This window comes from Ornithorhynchus anatinus, chromosome 9 (genome assembly GCF_004115215.2).
Source record: "Ornithorhynchus anatinus isolate Pmale09 chromosome 9, mOrnAna1.pri.v4, whole genome shotgun sequence".
In the NCBI taxonomy this organism is placed as follows: domain Eukaryota; kingdom Metazoa; phylum Chordata; class Mammalia; order Monotremata; family Ornithorhynchidae; genus Ornithorhynchus; species Ornithorhynchus anatinus.
The window spans coordinates 18,697,492-18,721,087 of record NC_041736.1 but is presented as its reverse complement, the minus strand read 5'-3'; the positions used below and the strand labels follow the sequence as shown (position 1 = coordinate 18,721,087).

Sequence of the window (23,596 nt, the reverse complement as noted above, 5' to 3'; positions counted from 1 at the left end):
GTTTTCTCCGTTAGACCGTAAGCTCCTTGTGTGTCTGCCAACTCTGTTGCATTGTACTCTCCCAAGTGCTTAGTACCCTGCACATTCCCTGCACCCAAAGAGCTTCTTTGGATAGTTAAAAAGGAAACTCAGAAGAGCTGGGAGAACCACCATTTCATTTAGACGTCCAGACAGACCGTGGCATGTATGGCTCTGAATTCCCTGAATTTAGACCAGTGTAAACTCACAAAACGGGCCAGAACTTGTCATTTTCCAATCGATCCACTCGGGTTGTGTCAGCTTTGGGTGGGGTCTCATGTGATCGAATCCCAGCTCTGCCACTTGTCAGCTGTGTGACTGTGGGCAAGTCACTTAACTTCTCTGTGCCTCAGTTACCTCATCTGTAAAATGGGGATTAACTGTGAGCCTCACGTGGGACAACCTGATTACCATGTATCAAACCCAGCGCTTAGAACAGTGCTCTGCACATAGTAAGCGCTTAACAAATACCAACATTATTATTATGTGAGATTTTCAAACGCTGAGAAGATAGATCCTCTGCATCCATGGAACTGGAAATTTGCTTTCTCCCTTGGGAAGTGGGGCCCGTCCTTACTGCAGCCTTCAGCCCCAGGGCCTCTGCACATAGTAAGCGCTCAATAAATACGAATGAATGAATGAGTGAATGAAGGAATGCTGCTGCTCAGGAAACCGCTGCCACTTTCGTAAATAACTGTTGCCACCTGCTGGCCACTAGGCGGAAGTGCTGGTGCCGTTTCTCTGGGGGTCTCCAGGACAGAGCAGTGGACAACACAACTCACCACAATATTTACTGGGCCACAAAACGCCGACCTGCCCTTCTGACATTGCCCTGGAAGAGGTGGAGCACTGGCGATCAATCAATTGTATTCACTGAGCACTTACAGTATGCAGAGTACTAAGTGCTTGAGAGTACAACAGGGAGCACCTTAACCTCTAGAAGGAGCGAGGAACCAGGCCTTAACACTTTAGGCGGACATTCCCATTTGTGGCTTTTACTCTGAAGCCTCTAGCTTTAGGCCAGTATAAATCTCACCATAGGACAGAAATTATACTTTTCAATGCATTCCTTTTGGATTTAGGCACCTGCTCGGGGATCTCTCTCCTGTCCTTCTCCTCCTGCCTATATGTTATTTTAGTGTCTGCTTCCCCCGCTAGATTGTAATAGTAATAATAATTATATTTGTTTAGCACGTACTATATGCCAGTGTTGGGATGGGTACAAACGAATGGGTTGGGCACAGTCCCTATCCAATTTGGGATTCACAGTCTCAATCCCCATTTTGCAAATGAGGTAACTGAGACACTAAGAAGTGAGGTAACTTGACCAAAGTCACAGAGCAGACAAGTGGAGGAGCTAGGATTAGAACTCATGAGCCTCTGCTCTATCCGCTAAACCATGGTGTTTTTCACTCTAAGCTCCTTGAGGGTGGGGATCATGTCTATTTTTTTCAATTGTACTCTCCCAAGTGCTTAGTGTAATGCTTTGTACCTGGTAGAAAATAGGATTGATTGTGGCCTAGTAGGAAGAGCACAGGATTGAAAATCAGTGGACATAGGTTCTACTTCCAGCTTTGCCACTTCCTTGCTTTGTGACCTTGGGCAAGTTATTTAACTTCTCTGTGTCTTAGTTTCCTCATCTTTAAAATGAGGATGAAATGCCTATTTTCCCTTCCCATTAGACTGTGAACCTCATGTAGGACAGAGACTGAATCTGACCTGATAATTTTATATTTACTCCAGTACTTAATATAATGCTTAGCACATAATAAGTTTTTTGTAAGCGTGTTTACTAAGCACTTACTCTGTGCTAGGCACTGCACTAAGTACTGGGGTAGATACAAGATAAACAGGTTCGACACAGTACATGTCCCACATAGGGTTCACACTCTTAATCCCCATTTTAGAGATGTGGTAACTGAGGCATAGAGAAGTAAAGTGACTTGCCCAAGGTCACACAGCAGACAAGTGACAGAGCTGGGATTGGAACCCAGATCCTCTGACTTCGAGGCTCATGCTCTTTCTACTAGGCCACAGGTGCTACTGGGAGTAGAGAACACTTAAGTGTCTAGTGCTGAAATGATAAGGGCTTGAAACCTGGGGTGAAGAAAAGTAATCAGGGAAGGTCTCCTGGAGGAGGTAAGGCTGTAGGGAGCACTGAGGGCAGGAAGAGCATTAGTCCAGCGGATACATTAATAATAATGATTATTATTATTATTATTGTGCTATTTGTTAAGCACTTACTATGTGCCAGGTACTGTACTAAGTGCTGGGGTGAATACAAGCAAATTGAGTTGGATACAGCCCCTGTCCCATATGGGGCTCACAGTCTCAATCCCCATTTTACAGATGAGGTGACTGAGGCCCAGAGAAGTGAAGTGACATGCCCAGAGTCACACGGCAGAGAAGTGTTAGAGCCAGGATTAGAACCTACAATCTTCTGACACACAGGCCTGATTTGAAGGGGCAGTTTGAGACGCCCCCCGCCCCCTTCCCACCCTTCCACCCCCTGCTTAACAAATTCCATAATTGCCATTGTTATTATTATTGTTATCATCATCATCACTAAGAAGAAGAAGAAATAATAATTGATTGGTCTAGGTGTATCCAATGTGGAAACTCCAACCAGGATCCATCCTGTCATCTGAAAGCCTTCTGGCAGGACTCCAGTGGGGTCCTAGTAGCTACAGTGATGGTGGCGGAGGGGCCGAGGGTCTCCTCCTCTGCTTCTTCTGCGGGGATGGCATCCCTGAACTGATCCTTCCTGGGCCATTTCTCGGAGGCCTCATCAGAAACTCCACCTAGCAGCAAAAAGGGTTAATTCTACCGAGGTCACTTGCCTCAGTTACAGCTGCCACCACTCAATTTAGGGTGCAGTGGTATCAGAGGCAACCACCTCGCTGCCTGAGCCCAGTTGAACTGGCTTTCTCCGGGTTGTTACTTGGAGTTTCAGCCTGGTAAATGCCAACTCCCTTGAGATTTGGACAGCTTCGACCACCGCCACCCCACTCCGAGCTCATAAGGAGGTGGAGGACGTTGGCAAGACAATAGCCCAGTCGGTTACCCCCTCTTTCCTTCCCTGACACCTCTCTTTTCCAAAAGAGTGCCTAGCAAACCAGTGATGTATACCCACCAGCCATCCCCCTCTCTTCACCCCGTTTTCAGTTCTCTTCTCTAGGTCTGTGACAACCCAGGCTGGTAAATTTTATTTGTCACTTCACTCCAGCAACAAGCCATCAGCTCCACTGTTCATCCACCAGAAAGATGGCAGCAATGTTGTGATGGAGCTTGAGGAGAGCACCAGAAGGTCTTTGAGCGAGTCAGAATTATCTGGAAAGAGATAGATGAGCTGCTGTGAAATACTGAACCAGAACCAGAGGAAACAGCAAATCCAATTGATTGACCCGTGGGTAATGAAATCGCCACCAAATGAGAAACAGACTGGATCATTCCAGGTAACTGACTTCCCACCCTAGCCCCTCACAGATACATTGGTTTTGTAGGACAGGTTGGGCCAGAGGGAATTCCAGCAGGGACAAATTACGGGCAGATAGACAAATCAGTGATTAGTTTTAGGGCTTTTCCTGACTGAAAAATTGAGCCGCTTTGCTTCCCATGTCCCTAAACCACAGTTACCTGTTGCCAGAGGTAGCAAGAGAGAAGAAAAAAAAAGCCTTTTTCCAGAACAAGTGATACAGACAGAGGCGCTTTCCTTTTAATTACATTACAGGTTCACTTGAATAACAGCACTTGGTATGTGAGGCAATTTACCACGGCTAACGGGCCGCCAAAGTGTTTTTACTGCTGGATGCAATGAAGCCCTCACTAAGCAGCCTCACCGGGGACCAGTAAAGACCAGTTACACTGAAAAGGTAGGTGGTCTTTGTTAAATAACAAACCAAATTGAACCTGAAGTTCCTCCGTGACAGCTCAGCACAGTGGATTAAGACCTAACTTTTGTCCATCCGTCTCAGCTCTGGGTCCCTCAGGCGCCCACTGCACGGTCTTTAGGGGCCGGGACCTTTGGATTGAGAACCACCCGGGCCTTAAAAAGCCGTGCCTCTGAAACACCAGATGACCCAGCGCAGAGTGAGGAGATGGTGTGTGCGCTTGCCGCAGCCACAGGAGGTCCCAGCTGTCATTGCAGAAAGCAGGTGGTGTAAAACAATAGCTCAGCAGACTCCCTTTCCAAGCCCTCGAGGAGGAAGCAGCAAAGCCCACTCTGAGCTCGGAGGCTGCAGCAGTCCGAGGGTCCCGGCAAGAGGGGAACAGAGACGTAGCCCGTCACCTCACGCTTTGAAGTCACCTACCCGATGGGGCTCCTCTCTACCCTCCTGCTCCTCTCCCTTTTCTCAGGTAAACGGACGCTGGTGGATGTCACCTGGGGCTGAAGCATGGTGGGGGCTGAGTCTGTGTGGACAGAGTTTTGCTAATCAGGCCTCCTCCTCTGCTGGGATATGGGATAACACCATTCCCAAGGCAAAAATCTCATCCAGGGAATACCTCCCTGCTTCCATGTGATGTTTGCTGGCTGAAAAGTACCAGGCCCTGTTTTCCCCTTTAATTAGGGTGTGCATGTTCTGAGCCTGCAAGGTGGATTTTTGTTGTTGTTATTGCTCCCTCCAGCAACAATGAACCCTACCTACTGCCTTCTCCCTGCTTCTCTGGGTTCCTTCCCTACTGGCCTGTAACTCTCTGCAAGGCCTTAAGTAGTTTAAATACTTGAATGCCTGGAGGAAGTTTGAGTAGATACCTGTTTCCCCCAAGGCAACATTTAATGAGCCTTTTTATTTACTAGCAGGGAATTCTGATAAGAAAAAGGCATTGATTGACAGCTACATGTGCTGTAGAGAGACCTATTAATAATTCTATTTAAATTGTCCCCAAAGGGATGAAATATTTTTTTTAATCTGTATAATCTTTCCAGTAAATTAACAGGGCCGTAATAAAAACATTCCTGCCAACCCTTTCAGGATATTAACTATGAGCAGGATTTGGGTTTGAAATGAAACCATAAAATGTAGAAGAGTATTGCTCTTGACCTACATTCAACTCTGGAATGTAGCATAACACAGCAGCTGAAACACGACCCTAAATCCTGACCTTTCGGTCAGTGGAATAGGAGATGCGTGTTGGTTGCTTAACAAACAAAACTTCTTGGTGATGCCATTGGAATCTTTTCTTGTCCAGTGTTATTTTGGCAAGCCTGGCCCTTTGAGACAATTGTATTTAGGATCTTAAGTTAGGCTAGAAGAGAAGGTGTCTTGTCCCAAATTGAGCCTGAGGATCTGAGTTTTCAGCTGAACATGAATCCAGTGGTTTGGGGATAGTTAAAGGGGGTGGGGGGCTTGTGTCCCCATAGAACATCCTATTTCTCAGGAGGAAAGGATAATAACAGTACTTTTTAAGCACAGTACTAGATGCTGAAGGAGGTACAAGATGAGATATCTTATAAGATAAATAAGATTGAATGAATAAGATTCAGTCTCTGCCCTGCATGAAACTCACAGCCTAAGGAGGAAGGAGAACAGATATTTAATCCCTTCCTGCCCCCCCATCCATCCCCTTACGGTCTCTTTTAGGAAGAAGGGTTTTCTTCATCTTGAGTCTGCTGTGAAGAAATTGGTGTGAATACTGCAGGAACTTTTTCATGGTATTTGTTAGGCTCTTATTTTGTGCCAGACACTGTACTAAGTGCTGCAGTAGATACAAGTTAATCAGGTTGGACACTGTTCATGTCCTATATAGAGATCATCATTTTACATTTATATTTACATACATCATTTACATCATTTAAGGTAACTGAGGCACAGAGAAGTGAAGTGATTTGCCCAAGGTCACATAGCAGATAGTGGTAGAGCTGAGATTAGAACCCAAATCTGTAGGCCCTGAGGAGATAAAACTGTATATGAGACATCCAGGACTTCTGTAGTGAAAATGAAACTTTTTTTCGGAGTCGTGGCTAAATCTGTGTCAGAATTTGCATTAATAACCCTTCAGCTTTGGCTGACTGAGTTAGGCAAGTGCCCAATGTTATTTCATTTCCAGTAGAAGAATAGGAACCCAGAGAGAACCAGTGACTGGAGTCAGGAATGAAACCTACCAATCAATCACATTCATTGAGCACTTACTGTGTGCCGAGCGCTGTACTAAGCACTTGGAAGAGTACAGTAGAGTGGATAGACATGTTCCCTGCCCACAAGGGAGCTTACAATAAAGTGGGACCAATCTGCTCCCCCTTCTTCTGCTTACCATTATTGGTCACAGACCCTTGCACAGTCTCAAATTCTCAATGTGCAGTTTGTTTGTTGAAAAATATGTCAGCACGCAACTCTTGCTTTCATAAACAGTTGAGTAGAAGCAATGGGTTTGGCCAGCTAGCATGGATTGGGAGCTTACAGCACTTGAATTAGCACCTCCATAAGTGTAGCCCAATTAGGAACCCATGCCTTGCATCTTGGCCTGAAAAAGAAAAGAATCATAAAAAAAAGAGAGAGGAAATTCAGGTTGTTGGAATGTTGGGCTCTGAGTTTCAGTCTTCCTCTTTCCCTTCCCCCCACCCCCTCCATGGCCTCTGGTTTAACATTCTCTCTGCCATTCGATCCCATCCGTCTGTGCTTCTCCTGCCTTTTAATTAACTCTCCCACCTTCCTGGAATGAGCTATCTCTTCAAAACATGCCACCTCAGAGTAATGCCAAATCAAAAGTCACCTCTCGGAGCACCCCAAATAGCCAAGGACCTCAACCTGGCACCCATCCAGGGCATTACATGGCAGTCTTTGCCCAAGAACAGGGAGCTGGGATTTCAATGCTGTATGGAGATGGGAACATTTCCACATTCCTTCTGGTCTGAACATCTCTGTTGTGTAAAGTGAAGTCAGTGTTACTTGGAGACAGATTGAACATGGAAATCCCCAGGAACCAGATAGTTTAATGGGTATGACATTGAATGCTCCCTCTGATTTTCTCTGACGGTCTCTGGTTCAAGGGGACTGGAGGAGGCAGGATGAGAGAATAGTTAACTCAAGAATCAGAAGTCTCCTAGATTCCCCTATTTTCTACCTTTTTCTTGCTTTAGATCCAGTACTCTGTTTGGTGCTGGAAAAAGGAATGGGAGAACAAGGTGAGACCACCCAAAGCAGCTGGAAAAAGAGGGGATTTGGTTATGTGGAGCAGAGGCAAGACGACATACCAAGATCTTGTATTCTCAATCCCCATCCAGGAAATGAGCCCTTAGGGAGGAGGAAGGCCCCTTGCCCAAACATTAAAGCCCAACTCCCTCTTCCTATCTGGGAGGGAAAATGTGTGGAAAGCCTAAATGCATCAAAGGAACAAGATGGCTGCCCTGTAAACTTAAATTTAAATCAGTTTTAAATGAGAAATCATCTTGGTCTAGAGCCAGTCCAAGGGGGAAGGGACTATGGCAAAGAGACATAAGAAGGAAAAAAATCACATTTAAGAATTGTACTTCAAATTAGAAATAGCATCATCCTAGATGATCTCCTGCCTTGAACGAAAAAAGAAAGCCTGTTTTACCTGGTTTGAGGACTTTGTGTAATGTGTTTATACATTAATTCACCTAGGAATTGGGAGAAGTTCCAAGAAAGCAAAAAAGTGTAAGGGGGCGTACATGGAGTTTGCTGCTCCTGAACTGTGTCTCGATCTCACTCATCTTCAAAATACAAATCCTAAACTGCAAACTGAAAAAAGTCCATGTCTTTGTAATTGACATTTCAACAACTTTCATTGGAACTCCCACTTCAGTGAAACTTTACTGATCCTTAAAACAGCAGACCCATGCTTATCCATCCCAGGCACAGGAGTGATTCGATTTTTCTAGACGATTTGGTTCTGATGATGATGATAATAATTGTGGTATTTGTTAATCACATACTATGTGCCAGGTGCTGTACTAAGGACTGGGGTGGATAGAAGCAAATCAGGTTTGACACAGTTCCTGTCCATGTGGGGCTCACAGTCTCATTCCCCATTTTACAGATGAGGTAACTGAGGCACAGAGAATTGAAGTGACTTACCCAAGGCCACACATCAGACAGGTAGCAGAGTCGGGATTCATTCATTCAGTCATATTTATTGAGCACTTACTGTGTGCAAAGCACTGCACTAAGTGCTTGAGAGAATACAATACAACAACAAACAGGCATATTCTCTTCCCACAGAGCTTGCAGTCTAGAGGGGGAGATTAGATTAGAATGGAAAGTCTAATGCTTGACTTTCTGACTCCCAGGCCCATGCTCTATCTGCTACTCCATGCTGCTTCTCCAAAGGAATTTCACCTGCCTCAAGCGCTACTGTAAAATATAACAGAGTTGGGCAAGCGGCTGTACTGGGAAAGAGGGTTGTGCAGTGGTAAATTGCCTCATTAGGGATCACTTATGAGGACAGCCCACAACATCACATTAGTTGGTTACACATCCGTTACCCATGTCAAGGCGAGATGGTAAAGCAGAATCCAACAGCGAGACTCTTTTGTCAGCAGCTGGTCTCATCCTGTGCTCCGAACACGAGACTCGTCTGGTTGCCAAGTTGTTCGAGAACTACAACAGTGTGGTGCGGCCAGTGGATGATCATCGGGACCCAGTCGTCGTCACAGTGGGCCTGCAGCTGATACAGCTCATCAACGTGGTGCGTGCCAGGTGGGGGACATGGGGCTTTCTATCCTAGTTCAACAACTTCTTGATTCCGGTGTCCCTAAACTTAGTGTTTTGTTCTTTCCAGGATGAAGTGAATCAGATCGTGACCACCAACGTGCGTCTAAAGCAGGTGATTTGAATGTTTGATTGCTAACCCAGAAAATTCCCAGAGGCCAGGGGCTCTCATTCGGGGGTGGAAAAGCCCCTCATGAAGAATGTTAAGATTGCCAATTTTATCATTCGAATTAATAATAACGATTATTATTATGGTATTTATTAAGCCCTTACTATGTGCCAAACACTGGTCTGATCGCTGGGGTAGATATGAGATTATCAGTTTGGACACAGTCCCTGTCTCACATAGGAATCAATCTAAGTAGGAAGTTGTAGGATTTAATCCTGATTTTATAGATGGGGAAGCTGGTTGTAGCTTTTCATCTTACTAACGTTCAATGCCATCAGTTGCTGCATTAATAATAATAATAATAATGTTGGTATTTATTAAGCGCTTACTATGTGCCGAGCACTGTTCTAAGCGCTGGGGTAGACACAGGGGAATCAGGTTGTCCCACGTGGGGCTCACAGTCTCAATTCTCATTTTACAGATGAGGTAACTGAGGCACGAGAAGTTAAGTGACTTGCCCAAAGTCACACAGCTGACAAGTGGCCGAGCCGGGATTTGAACCCTTGACCTCTGACTCCAAAGCCCGTGCTCTTTCCACTGAGCCATGCTGCTTCTGCATTATTAGTAGTAGTAATAGAATTCATTCAATCGTTCATTCAGTCATATTTATTAAGTGCTTACTGTGTGCAGAACACTGTACTAAGCACTTGGGAGACTACTTGTTTTACACTGCCGAGTCGTTTCCGAATTGTAGCGACTCGGTGGACACATCTCTCCCAGAATGCCCCACCATAAACAATGTCCCTGCCCACAACGATTTTACAGTCTAGAATAGTAGTAGTAATAATGTTGTTGTTATTGTTATTGTACTTAAGAACTTACTATGTGCCAATCAGTTTACTAAGCGCTGAGGTAGATTCAAGATTCAACCCAGTTCCTGTCCCACATGGGGATCAGTCTAAGTAGGATGGAGTGGGATTTAATCCCCATTTTACAGATGATGAAACTAAGGCACAAAGAAGTTAAGTGACTTGCCCAAAGTCACACATCAGGCAAGTAGTGGAGCTGGGATTAGAACCTAGGTCCTCTTGACTCCCAGGCCCATGCCCTTTCCACAAAGCCATGTTGCTTCCCTAGCATGGCACTAATTTTGTCTGCATGGGGCAGAAGTACTTTTATTTTACTGAGACTATCTGGTTTTGACCTGAATCTGAGTGATACCAAATGTGGATCTGAGCCAGAGTAGTGGGATGTGACTGAACAGATGCATTCAATGCACAAGCTCTTCCTTACAAATGTTTTACTGGTTTGACATTGGATCACTCTCAAGCCTATGGCTTAGTGGAAAGAGCACAGACCTGGGAGTCAGATGACCTGGGTTCCAATCCTGGCTCCACCATGTGTCTGCTGTGTGACCTTGGACAAGTCATTTCACTTCTCTGTGCCTCAGTTCCTTTATTTGTAAAATGGGAATTAAAACTGTGAGCCTCACGTGGGACATGGACTGTGACACATCCAATTAGCTTACTTTGTATCTAAGTGCCCATATTAAGCCCTTAACAAAAACATTTAAAAAATGCCCAGAGCATTTGCACTGGTCCCCAAATATTCTGTCTGTGCATAGCAGCTCTTTGGAAGTCTGGATCAGAGTTCTGATCTTCTCTTATGTGGCCAGTTGTTTGCTACACTGCTCTCAGCTACCCTGACGTTCAGAGCAGATTCTCATGCAATTACTGCATCTGGCCACAGACTTCTGTCAGAAAACAATTGCCAAAGGTCACATTCTCCATCTCCAGTCAAAATATCTCCTTTGTAAATATCTCTGGGAAAAGAGAGCCCATAACTTCTTTCGGCAACCAATTTCAGTTTCTCAAATCCCTTCCCACCAGGAATGTTTTATTACTATCTCATTTGAATCATTCCTTCCAGTTGTTGTGGCAGATCTCAGCATCCCACTTGTTTGCATAGCAAACCTCATTTCAGCTATCTAGATTCTTAAAATGAAAATGGAATATTGTTTCAAGCCGGGGATAGCAATTGTTTCTCCAGGAAAACATCCAGCCCTCTTGAGAGTAACAGATTTCCAACTGGATCCTTTTGCCTTCTTTAGCAATGGGTGGATTCCAATCTCAAATGGAAACCCGAAGACTATGGCGGCTTGAAAAAAATTCACATTTCTTCGGAAAAGATCTGGCGCCCGGACCTTGTCCTGTATAATAAGTAAGTAAAATGGGTCAACTAGAAATTGTTCCAATTCACAAAGCCAGGTTAGCTTATCAAATGACTTGGGGCCTTTCTTCATTTAGGGTCCCCCAAGGCAATATGGACTTTGACTAAACTTTAAGGGCATGGAGCACAGTTGACACTCCAGTTACCCTGTTATGAATAGCGTGGCTGATCTGAACCAAATCAAAGCAGGGGAGCGGGGATGGGACATTTAATCCACAAGAATCACTGAAGAGCGGATGGCAAACGTCCAAGGATTCCAAGCTACATATCATCTAGTTGTTTGGAATTAACTGTCCGTTCCATCAGATAGGGCTGAGCCTGTGTTGCTATTCATCATTTGCAGCAAGTCACCCCGAGGCACTTAGCGCTGTTGATTGCAAAAGATGTCTGATTTAAGCAGCCATTCCACTCCAAATGGCGGACTTCATGTGGTGAAATTGTAATGTAATTCCAGACATCCATGTATAATGACATATTCATTACCATATGCCCTTCATTTGTCATAGAGTGTGCATTTACAGAGCATCCATTTCAGTCAAGAGCCTCGCACGTCAGGCTCCAGGATGTTGAGAATGACATGCCAAAACAAATGGCTGAAGAACAGACCATAAACTTACCAGGGAAGGTGACGAATGCCACTGAATGAAAACGATACTCTTTAAAGCAGGCACTTCCTAGCTTGTAAGAAAGCACTTCTACCACGTATTTTCCCAATTATACTTGGCCGTAGCCAACGAGCCAATCATTTGGAATAACCTTTTGGGATAAATCTGCTGACACAGCAGAAGCGCTTAGATAAGAACAAAAGAAATGTCATTACTGGGTCAGATCAATGGTCCTTCCAGCCAGAATTCTGTTTCCATCCCCGGGAACGGAGTGCTTGAAGGAACCTTGTTCTTTTATTTATAATGCTAGTTGGAGGGCAGCAATCATAATCCCAGAGTGCATTTTGTGGCTTAGTGCAAAGAGCCTGGGCTTGGGAGGCAGAGGTCGTGGGTTCCAATCCCGGCTCTGCCACTTGTCAGCTGTGTGACTTTGGGCAAGTCACTTAACTTCTCTGTGCCTCAGTTACCTCATCTGGAAAATGGGGATTAAGACAGTGAGCCCCACATGGGACAACCTGATTACCTGTGTCTATCCCAGTGCTTAGAACAGTGCTTGGCACATAGTAAGCACTTAACAAATACCATCATTGTTATGGCCTGGGTAGTGATGCCAAGGAGAGAATGCAGTGACTTAGGCTCTGCCATCCACTACCGAAGGGGAAGAGGGAAGAGGGGGACTAGAAGTGAGCTTCATCCAGCATGTGATTGGTTCCCTGAAGAACCAGCCGCAAGCTGAGCTAATAGAGGGCAAAGAGAAAACACTGAGTTTCTTCAAATCTGTGTGTAGAAATCCAAGGTTTGGGGGTAGAATTATTATTGAGGCCACAGGAGTTGAAGCTGTCCCTAGAAGGGGAGATTCATGAACGTACATTAAGACCTCCATTTGGCAACACCAAAAAGACCAAGGAGAGAAGAGGAAAGATGAGGGCCAATGGAGATGAGAATAGGAGAAAATCCCCTGTTTCTCCATCCTGTGAAAACAACTGGCTATTGGGGACTTGGGGAGGGGTTCCAAAGTCAGACTGGACCCTCCTGCTAGATCTAGGAGAAAGACCAATGGAGCCTGCTCCAGCAGGTTTGACTCGTCCTCCAGACACTCACCAGCCTTCTAGGACCCATCAAGTCCTTTAGCTCAATTTCTGCCTGAGGAGCCAGTGGGCCTGTCCAGGAAGATGCCCTTTTTATTACAGTGACATCAAGCCATCGCCAACCAACCCCCACTGTCCAAGTTAGCGGTGAACTCTTTAACATGGATAAAGGAAAATCACAGATAATTCCCAAGCCTCATTTGATTCTTCATCTTCTGTCTCCCTTCTATTCTCCCTTCTTTAACAGAGGCCTAATTGAAAGATTTTATTTTCATTTTCTCTCCTTTTCTCTCTCTTTCTCTGCCTTCCCTCTGGAGAAATCTAGGCAGAAAAGGGAAAAGGAGGGGAAACAAGGATCTTGGATAATCCCCCAAACCAAACTTTGATGTTTTTTGTTCTTGGTGTTGGGGTGGATCGCTTTGTCAAAGCCCCTTGTCAAAGCTCAGTTCTTCTTTCCTTTTCTTAGTGCAGATGGCGACTTTGCTATTGTCAAGTTCACCAAAGTGCTTTTGGACTATACGGGTCACATTACTTGGACCCCACCTGCCATTTTTAAGAGTTACTGTGAAATCATAGTCACCCATTTTCCCTTTGACGACCAGAACTGCAGCATGAAGTTGGGCACGTGGACCTACGATGGCTCTGTGGTTGTCATCAATCCGGTAGGTGGCTCCGACGCTAAGTGAGGACCGATTCGGGGGGGCTGAGGAACGAGGCAACTAGGAGATCCATCAGCCAATCTATAGTATTTGAGTGCCTATAGCTGACAAAGCACTATATTAAGAGCTTGAGAGTGCAGAATGAGAAGACATTATTCCTGTGCTCAGGAGCCCACAGTGCAGTGGGGAGGCAGATGCTAATATATAGAACAGGCTTGAGAAACCAATGGAGCTTAGAGATGTGTACATAAGTGCCTCAAGGATAGTGTGTATACCCAAGTGCTTGGTGACCTGGAAGGGCTGACAGGGCAGTTGAGGGTGGATATAGGGTGTCTTGTTTTGGACAGCAAACATGTCTACCAACTCTGTTATATTGTACTCTCCCAAGAGCGTCGTACAGTGCTTCTCACACGGTAAGTGCCTCTGGGTCTATGATGCCCCTTGACTGTCTGTGTCTCTGGACACCACCGACCGCTCTGTGAGCCCCAACGTGGGACAGAGACTGTGTCCAACCTGATTTGCTTGTATCCACCCAGGGCTTAGTACAATGCCTGGCACACACAGTAAACGCTAAACAAATACCACGATTATCATTTTTACTATTATTATTATTATACCATCGAGGAGATTCAAACCTGATTTTCATCCCCTCAGGAGAACGAGCGGCCCGACCTCAGCAACTTTATGGAGAGTGGTGAATGGGTCATTAAAGAATCCCGCAGCTGGAAACACTGGGTTTATTATGCCTGTTGTCCCAGCACTCCCTACCTAGATATCACTTACCACTTTGTCATGCAACGTCTGCCTCTCTACTTCATCGTCAACGTCATCATCCCCTGCCTGCTCTTCTCCTTTCTCACCGGCTTGGTTTTCTATCTGCCTACAGATTCAGGTAGGTGCCTCTGCTGAAATTATTTCATGACAATCGGGGGGTCATTTGCTATTCTGTTTTTGAAGAACACGTCAGGGTCCCCTCGCTCTAGAGAGGAGAATGCACTTACGAACATATCTGGAATTTTATTTATATTAATATCTCTCTCCCCCTCTAGACTGTAAGCTCATTGTGGGCAGGGAATGTGTCAGTTGCAGTGTTATATTATACTCTCCCCAGCCCTTAGTACAGTGCTCTGCACACAGTAAGTGCTCAAAACATACGATTGACTGACTGACTAGAGAAAACCATCCCCTGCCCCAGGATTTACAATCCAAGTCACACAGACAGGCAAGTCAACAGGTCAGCCTCTTGGCTGCAGTGGTATCTATTAATCAAAGGTATTTATTGAGCACTTACTAAGTGCAGAGCGCTTCACTATGTGCTAGCATAGCTTAGTGAATGAGAACGGGCCTGGGAGTAGAGGGACCTGGGTTCCAATCCTGGCTCCACCACGTCTGCTGTGTGACCTTGGGCAAGTCACTTCACTTCTCTGTGCCTCAGTTACCTCATCTGTAAAAAAAAAAAAAAAAAGGGGATTAAGAGTGTGAGCCCCAGCGCTTAGAACAGTGCTTGACACATATTAAGCATTTAACAAATACCATTTTATTATATTATTATTATTGTTATTATTATTAACTGGGTGGGGGTAAGCTACCAATAGCTAATAGGCCAGAAAGCCTCCTTTGGAGATTCATTTTCGCCGTGATCGGAAACGCTCAGGTCTTGACAGAAATCTGCGAGGGGCAAGTCTGTGAGGCCAGATTGTGCAGCTTTGGGGGCCACCGTCCCCAATGCCCCCTTGGAGAGGCCACCCATGAGATAACATGACTTCATCAAGCCCCTTCGGCCCATAGACGATGAGATGCAGAGGCAGACAACTTCCTGGCAAATCGCCATTCCCTCACAATGTATGTCAGGAAATGGAAAAACTACTTGAGTATCCCATGCAGGGTGATCAGTCCCCATCTCCTCCAAGAGGCCTTCCCCATTTAAGCCCTCTTTCCCTAGGCTTCCTCTCCATTCTCTGTCATCTATGCATTTGGATCTGTGACCTTTGGGTAATTGATATTCACCCCACTGATTGATCAGATTATTTACAAAATAGACCAACTCCCACATATTCACTCACATATTTTCCACATAAGAGACATTAGATTGGAAAACATGCAGTACATATACTGATACAGTAATGCATTGGTGTAGCAGAAACCAAAGAACCAAGAAATGAGTGTTACTATATCCAGATGTTGTACAAAAGGACTAATGCTTCCGTCCTGTGGGTAATTCTCCAGATCTAGGTTGTGCAGGGTGCACTAATGGAACTGACATTCGAAGAGGTGATGTTATAGCTAGGTGGAACTGGCAGCCACTGTCTAAGGTGATGGGAGCACTCATTTGGAGTGACCTAGCAGGAAAAACCTAAATCCAAAATGCTATTTTCCCTCCCCACCACCAAATCATTACATTTTTCTGGGTCTATTCCTTCCTTACTCTTACTTGATTTCTTTATGGAATCCTTTTTTTCCCCCCTCTTTTCCAGGAGAGAAGATGACACTGAGTATTTCTGTTTTACTGTCTTTGACGGTGTTCCTCCTGGTCATTGTGGAGCTGATCCCGTCCACGTCCAGCGCGGTGCCCTTGATTGGCAAATACATGTTGTTCACGATGGTATTCGTCATTACATCAATCATCATTACAGTTATTGTCATCAACACCCACCACCGCTCCCCAAATACTCACGTTATGCCCGAATGGGTCAGAAAGGTGAGCTAAAATGCATTCAGATGCAATTGCTGGTGGATATAGCATGGGTCTGAGAGTCAGAAGGACCTGGGTTCTAATCCTGGTTCAGCCACTTGTCTGCTGAGGTGCTTTAGGCAAGTCACTTCACTTCTCTGTGCCTCAGTTACCTCATCTGAAAAATGGGGGATTAAGACTGTGAGCCCCATGTGGGACATGGACTGTGTCCAACCTGATTAGTGTCTATCTACCTCAGCGCTTATTACAGTGCCTGGCACATAGGGCTTAAAAAATACCATCAAAAAAAGTTGAAGTCTCCTATTCCAACTGTGAGCCCTTTGTGGGACCTGTGTCTCAACTTGATGTTTTTGTTTCTTTCCCAGCTCTTAGTATCATATTTGGCACATAGTAAGTGCACAACAAATACTATAATAATTATCGTTATGATTTTCTAATGGAAATATATAAAGATGATACAGAAGAAGGATCTCAAAGGAAATTCCTGCTAATATTATTCTACCTGCCATTTGCTGGGAATTTAGGGATTTCCTCCCCCACATCCACACATCCCACCATCTTTTCTGACTATTTGTTCAGATGGACTTCCTTTCTCCTCCTTCTAAATGGGGTTGAATAACAGAAAAGAGTTTTAAGTGAAGAAAAAGCAACTGAGGTCATATTCATGTTCTAAATAAAATCTTCTGTAAGAATCCCCTGGTGGGAAAGAAGAATCAATTCTGCTCTCTCCACTTACTTTCTCACCGAGAGCTATTGGAATAACTTTCTCTTCATCCAAAATCAGAGAGCTGCATTTTGAATAGGATATTTTGGTGGCTGCATTTTCTAGACTAAGTGAAAGAAATAGTCTGAAAATCTAAAATGTAATCATTAAGAATTATATGAAAAGGTAAGCATCTCTGGCAAGTCATTGCAGAAATCCAAATAATAAAATTCTGTAGGGAATTCAAGCCATCTGAATCTTGATTAGTTAAAAAAGATTGAGAAGACACCTCTTATGAGATTCACAAATTACTTGTCTCGAGAAGAGGTAAATATAGAAATAGAGGAGCATCCTGATATTTCAACAGCGTGAGGAGAGAAGCCTTCCTCAAGGGACAAACTGATCTCTCTGTGGCTCTAAGATGATGAGACCTTCACTTTTTCTATGAGTTGCCAGTGTTAAGATGATTCTTAAAAATGATGTTCTTCCCCACTAGGTTTTTATCAACACAATCCCAAACATCATGTTCTTCTCCACAATGAAGCGGCCATCTAGGGAGAAACAGGAAAGAAGGATCTTTACTGAAGACATTGACATTTCCGAAATTTCTGGAAATCCAGGTCCAACTACCATGAGCTTTCAGTCGCCACTTATCAAAAACCCAGATGTGAAGAGTGCCATTGAGGGTGTTAAATACATCGCAGAAACAATGAAGTCAGACCAAGAATCTAATAACGTAAGGAGTGTGGTTTTAAGTGCATCCTTATGAAAAATGAACACATATGCAACCGGGGAGGGACGTGGAAAAGAAGGGAATTGGGTTTGACAGGCTGTAAGATGTGGAATGAGAACACAGCTGTCATTAACTCAGTAGAGTCCTAGTAGGAATAGTAATCCTTATAGAAATAATAATCATCCTAGATAATAATAAGAAAATAGGGGTAATGGTATTGTTTCTTGCTTGGAAATCGCCAGATGAAAGATTTTATGGGATCCAAAGTAATGGAACTGTGCTTGAGTATTAACCAACTGAGAAGCAGTTAATCAGATGAGAGGCAGCATGGCCTAGTGAAAAGATCATGGGCCTGGGACTCAGAGGACCTGGGTTCTAATCCTGGGTCTGCCAAATGCTTGCTGTGTGACTCTGGGCAAGTCACTTTACTTCTCTAAGCCTCAGTTCTCCTATTCTCTCTCCTGCTTAGACTGTGAGTTCCAGGTGGAACAGGGACTGTCTCCAACGTAATTAACTTGCTCCTACTCCAGTGCTTAGAATGGTGTTTGACACATAGTAAAACGCTTAACGAATATCATTTTAAAAAAAGACAACTAATAGTCAAACAGATTTAAATAAATTCTAATCCAACTGCCTATCATCCCAAACCAGGCTGCTGAAGAATGGAAGTTTGTGGCAATGGTGATGGATCATCTTCTCCTGGGCATCTTCATGCTGGTTTGTATCATTGGCACCCTAGCTGTGTTTGCTGGTCGTCTCATTGAGTTAAATCAGCAAGGCTGAATGTGGAAGCTGAACTCCAGTCTGCCACTGTGGTTACGGTGAAGGCAAGGAGAAGGTAGCAGAGAGGAATCTGATTCGTTCCCTGCTGTAAAGAGCATTTCATTTCTCCTCATTCAAAACTGCTTCACCTCTGCCCGACCCACCAAGTAAGCCCACGTCAATAAAAGGAAACAGATCTGAAAATGAAGTCTTCAACTGCGGTTGGCTGTGTGTTGCTGCCTGTGCATTTTGGTCACTGGGGTTGACGTAGAGAGTGAGAGTGTGAGAGAGAAAGAGAGAGCGAGGATGACTATGTGCTTGTGCCTCAAAAGCCAAATCAGTCTCCGGCCTGTTTTGTCAATCCCCAAAGGGACTTCACCATATTAAAAGAGATTTTACCTGAAAATACAGGTTGTTCTGAAACAACTTTAGCACACAAAATGACCAACACCAGGAATAGCCACATGTTTGCCAACTGTACTTGAACACTCTAACCAAGGGACAGTTTGTGAGTCAGGGACTGTGGTGGGGTCTGGGGGGAGAGCTCATTTTCTTACTTATCACGGGTCAAATCTTCAGCCAGATCTGGGGTCTGCCTGCAGGTACTGACGGAGACAGTCTATGTTCACCTGTCTGTTCATCTGGTCACATTTTCAGCCCAAGTGAATGCACCTTGGGCTCACGGCTGAAGAACTTTCTAAAGACTTCCACCTTCCCAACTACATTTCCCATTTCCTTCTGCCCTCACCCCCATTCCCTCGGGAGTATCTGGAAGAAAAACAACCTGAAAATCATTCCCCTCTATTCATCTTCCTCCCCTTCCCTGAACGCTCCAGATTTTAGGAGGGTCTCATTTCCCTTTATACCTGTAATGGTAGACGCACCATGTGTTTCACACAGGGCTGGAAGCAGATTAGCTCAGGGATTTAGTAGCAGGCTTTGGTTTCTAAATCACTGGTTCAAATCTGGCCCACATCAGAAATAACTGAGAGTTCCTTACAGCTCGCAATACTGAGCTCTCCACCCAAGGCGTGCTCAGTAAATTATGTTCCAAAAAACTGTTGACACCTGACAGCCGTTAGGGGGTCTGACTAGTTCCTAGAGGGAAAAGAGGAAATAATCAGCATTCTCCTAAGTAGTCTCTGTAGCCCAATATATGTGTGTGGCTGAATCCTGAAATAGGGTTAACTGAGAGATGGAAAGGCTGCACTGGTTTTCCAGCTTCCTCTGCAGAGCTCTTCCTGTTGCCCACTTCTCCTATCGCACTTACTCCCCGGGAAATGAACACAAGCCACCCTAAAAACAATGTTAACTGTGGTATTTCAGAGCTTACTCTTTGCCAAGCACTTTCCTAAGCCGTGGTGTAGATGCAAGATCATCAGGCAGTCACGGTCTTTGTCCCACATGGGACTTCTGGTCTAAGTAAGGGGAGAACAGGAATTTAATCCCCATTTTACAGGTGAGGAAACCAAGGCCCAGAGAAGTTAAGTGACTTTTACAAGGCCAAAATAACAGACAAGTAGCAGAGCTGGGATTTGGACCTGGGACCTGACATTCATGCCCATGCTCTTTCCATTAGCCCTGAGTGCTTTGCTGCTTCTCATCTCAGCCATCAAAAACTCCTGAATAACCAAGACCCCTTCTCACAGAGAAATAATTAAACACAATCCATTCTGGTACTGGGAATGAACCACCTCAGACATCAAGAACCAAGGACCCTAAAACACAAGCCAAGCAATCTGGCCTAGTGGAAAGACCATAGGGCCTCAGTCAGAGGACCAGGGTTCTAATTTCACTTCTGCCACTTTCCTACTGTGTGATCTTGGGCTAGTCATTTAACATCTCTGGGCCTCTGTTCCCTCATCTGCAAAATGGGGATTCAATTCCTGTTCTCCCTCCTACTTAGACTGTGAGCCCCATGTGGGACCCAATTAGCATGTATCTACCCCAGTGCTTAGAACAGTGCTTGGCACATAGTAAGCGCTTAACAACTACAATATTATTATTATTTCCCAGAAATTGTCCCTTTGGATCAGGGATGGCAAGTGAATTTTTTTCTTGATATTTTTAAGCACTTACTATGTGCCAGACACTATCCTAAGCGCTGGGATAGATGCAAGCTAATCAGGTTGGATACAGTCTATCTCTCACTTGGGGTTACCAATCTTAATCCCCATTTTGCAAATGTGGTAATTAAGGCCCAGAGAAGTGAAGTGACTTGTCCAAGGTCACCCAGCAGACAAGTGATGGAGCTGGGATTAGAACCCAGATGGTTAACTCCTCCTGCTACATGATAAAATTGGTGTGGGCAGGGATTATTTCTACTTAGTTTATTGTACACTTCCAAAGTACTATGTGCTTAGTACTATGTGTTCTGCACAGAGTAAGTGCTCAATAAATGCCACTGATTGATTGGGATTGAAGAACATCAGTCTCCAAATGGGTTAGTCTGACTGACACCGTCAGGGTCACTGGGCAATCTTCAGGATGCCAGCCTTTGGTGTGGAATGCCAGTGGAGCAGGGCTTGGAAACTAGACCCATCTGGTCTGTTGATATGTGAGAGGATACAGATCATCTCTACAGTAAGCTGAAAGTTCTCAAAAACTGGGAAAAAACTATATGTGAGATTTTCAGACATTCTCAGATCAAACACTAATTCTCTGAAGACTAGTGAGTTCAGAGAACCCTAGACTGTAAGCCTGTTGTGGGCAGAGAACATGTCTACTAACTCAGCTATTCTGTACTCTCCCAAATGCTTAGTACAGTGCTCTGCACATAGTAAGCACTCAATCCATGTGATTGATTCAGAACTCTAACCCTCAATTCTGGGTGAATAACTGTGGGCTAGAGAAGACTTATTGCTGTGCTACCACCTCTTCCTCATCCCTTTATGTTCCTTCTCTAGATGGTCCCTGGACCTGTGAGCCATGGAAGTTGCCATCACAGCTCCAGGGTGACAATCTCCTGTGCTGCTTTAAAATAGCATCATAGCACAAGGAAGCTTGCCAAGCCATTGAACTGTTCCTTCATGCTGGATGCTCTCAAGTCTTCTGAGAAATAGTATTTGATATGAAAACTTCTGAAAATCTTGAACATATTTTTTCCCAGTTTTTGAGAAGTTTCATCTTAGATTGCTCTCATATTCCCTGGTCTACTGTAGTGTCACAGAGTCTGACCCGAGGAGTGGTGATCTGAATTAAGAACAAGTTTGTTCCCATCACATCATCATCAATGGGCGTCCTATTGAACCTGCCGACACAACCAATAACTTAGTCACAGATCATTCTTCTCACACTTTTTAACAACTCTAACCAACCACTATTGAATGAAGTTGTTCTTTGAATAGGGAGCATACTTTCCGAAACTAATCCAAAATTCAACTTTATAGTACACTGAATCCTTTTACCCAATAATTTAATCATTGACCTAACCCTGTTTTTTTTTCTTGTCCTGGGTTATGAAAGAGAGAGTTTCATATTTTTGATTCCGTGAATTCTGTACTATGACATTCCATACATGCAAGGGAGAGAGAGAGAATTTTTCATGCTCCCCAATCTGTATGTCTGGATGCCTCTGACCTTTCATTCCTGAAATAAATTAGCTAGATGGCATCTTTATGATAGGCTAAGAATTCAGTACAGAAAAGAGCTTGTGTCTACAGGGATGCCTGTATTTGGATTAAAGTGCATATTTCCCATTAAAGGACAAATTCTTCGTTAAAATAGTTTGACTAAGAGGATACTTAAAAGAAAGGATTCCAGCTGGTTAGATTTGGAAAGCTTCCCATCCAAAAATATCCCCTAATTCTGGACTTGCAGCATTTTAATTTCTAATTAGAAAAATCATTCATCTGAAGCCCTTGTCTCTAGGTATTCCATTCTAAGATGGTCAGTCAAGGGTCATTACTGATAACGTGCTTCCTTTTTTATTCCCATCTTTACTTAAGTAATCTCTTTCAGATGCATTACTACCAGCCAAAGGTGAATTTGTGCTTTTGTCTTTTCAGTAAGTAATTGTGCAAGGAATGGTCTTGTCTTTATTCACTATGTGGCCTCTTTTTAAATCCATTCAAACTCCTGCTCTTTCTTTTCTTTAACATTACTGGTTAAAGACATAAGGGGGAAAGAAACAGGGCGGGGTGGGGGGCAGATGTGCGGTGAGGGGGCGGTGGCTGGTCCCAGATTTCTTCCCTTGGGAAAGTACAACAGAGTTGGTAGATGCTATCCCTGCCCATAAGGAGGTTACGGTCTACGGGGGAAGACATTGAAATACATTATGAAGGGGGGAAGCAGTAGAGTTAGAAAATACTATTACTTTCACCCTTGGCCAGAAGGGTACCCACAATTGCCCCACCCTGCCAATATAGTAATGAAAACCAACTCAATCAGTCAATTACATTTACTGAGCACTGATTTATTGAGCGCTTACTGTGTGCCGAGCACTGTACTACGCACTTGGGAGAGTATAGTATAACAACAGACAGATTCCCTGCCCACAGTGAGCTGACAGTCTAGAGGGGGAGACAGACATTAATATAAATAATTAAAGGTGAAGCCAGCCTGCCGGTGGTATCCCCTATTCCCTAAAGTGAATTCTAGAAGCCACAGTTCCAAGGCATAGCCCTGCCTTTGGTTTTCAAAGATGATGCTACTGACGGTACCATCCTAAACCATATGTATGAGTATTAGCTGTAAAGACCAATGAGGGACCAATCAATTTCTGCACTTAAAAATAGACCCTTTCTGCATTAATGGGTTTGTCCCATTCTGTCTCTGTGTTTAAGCTTGCCTTTCAGTATCCCCATCTTCACAGATCCTTTGTTCAAGGAGAGCAAAAGGCCATCCCAAAAAGGCTGCCCGCTAAGCCGATCTCTCCACGGCAGTGGTCTCCCAGTCTCACACTCAATCTCATTGCTTGAGGCTGTATCGTTCAGGCAATCAATCAGTGGTATTTATTGAGCGTTTCCTGCATGCGGAACATGGTACTAAGCACTTGGGCCAATACACTTGGGAGAGTCTGTTTGGCCTTCCTGTACTGTACTAGGCACTTGAGACAATACAAGAGTTAGCAGACACGTTCCCTGCCCACAGTGAGCTTACGGCCTAGTGGACTGCTGAGGTACATGTGCTGTCATCCATTCTCCCCTCAGATCCTGCCCAGCCAAGCTGGGCTCCTGCGAACACTGCTTGAAAATTGGTGAGTTGACTGTGACCCAGGACCTCATCTTGGGTCATCTCTTCCCGCATTTGATGTTAAGTTTGGTTCATTGATGGCGTTTGTGAAACTGCTCCAGGAACTAGATGTGCCTTCTGTAGTAGGCCCAGGCCA

The 23,596-nt window shown here is 44.4% G+C and overlaps 1 protein-coding gene across 1 annotated transcript; it reads left to right on the top strand.

Annotated features, from left to right (window-relative positions):
- The first annotated feature begins 3,959 nt into the window (after positions 1-3,959).
- On the top strand, positions 3,960-18,475 carry CHRNA1 (cholinergic receptor nicotinic alpha 1 subunit). The gene is made up of 9 exons (XM_001514832.5): positions 3,960-4,374; positions 8,519-8,664; positions 8,758-8,802; positions 10,907-11,016; positions 13,185-13,380; positions 14,032-14,269; positions 15,852-16,075; positions 17,269-17,508; positions 18,157-18,475. The coding sequence occupies exons 1-9, from the start codon at positions 4,332-4,334 to the stop codon at positions 18,286-18,288; spliced, it is 1,374 nt and encodes a 457-aa protein (XP_001514882.1). The 5' UTR covers positions 3,960-4,331; the 3' UTR covers positions 18,289-18,475.
- The last annotated feature ends 5,121 nt before the right edge of the window (positions 18,476-23,596 follow it).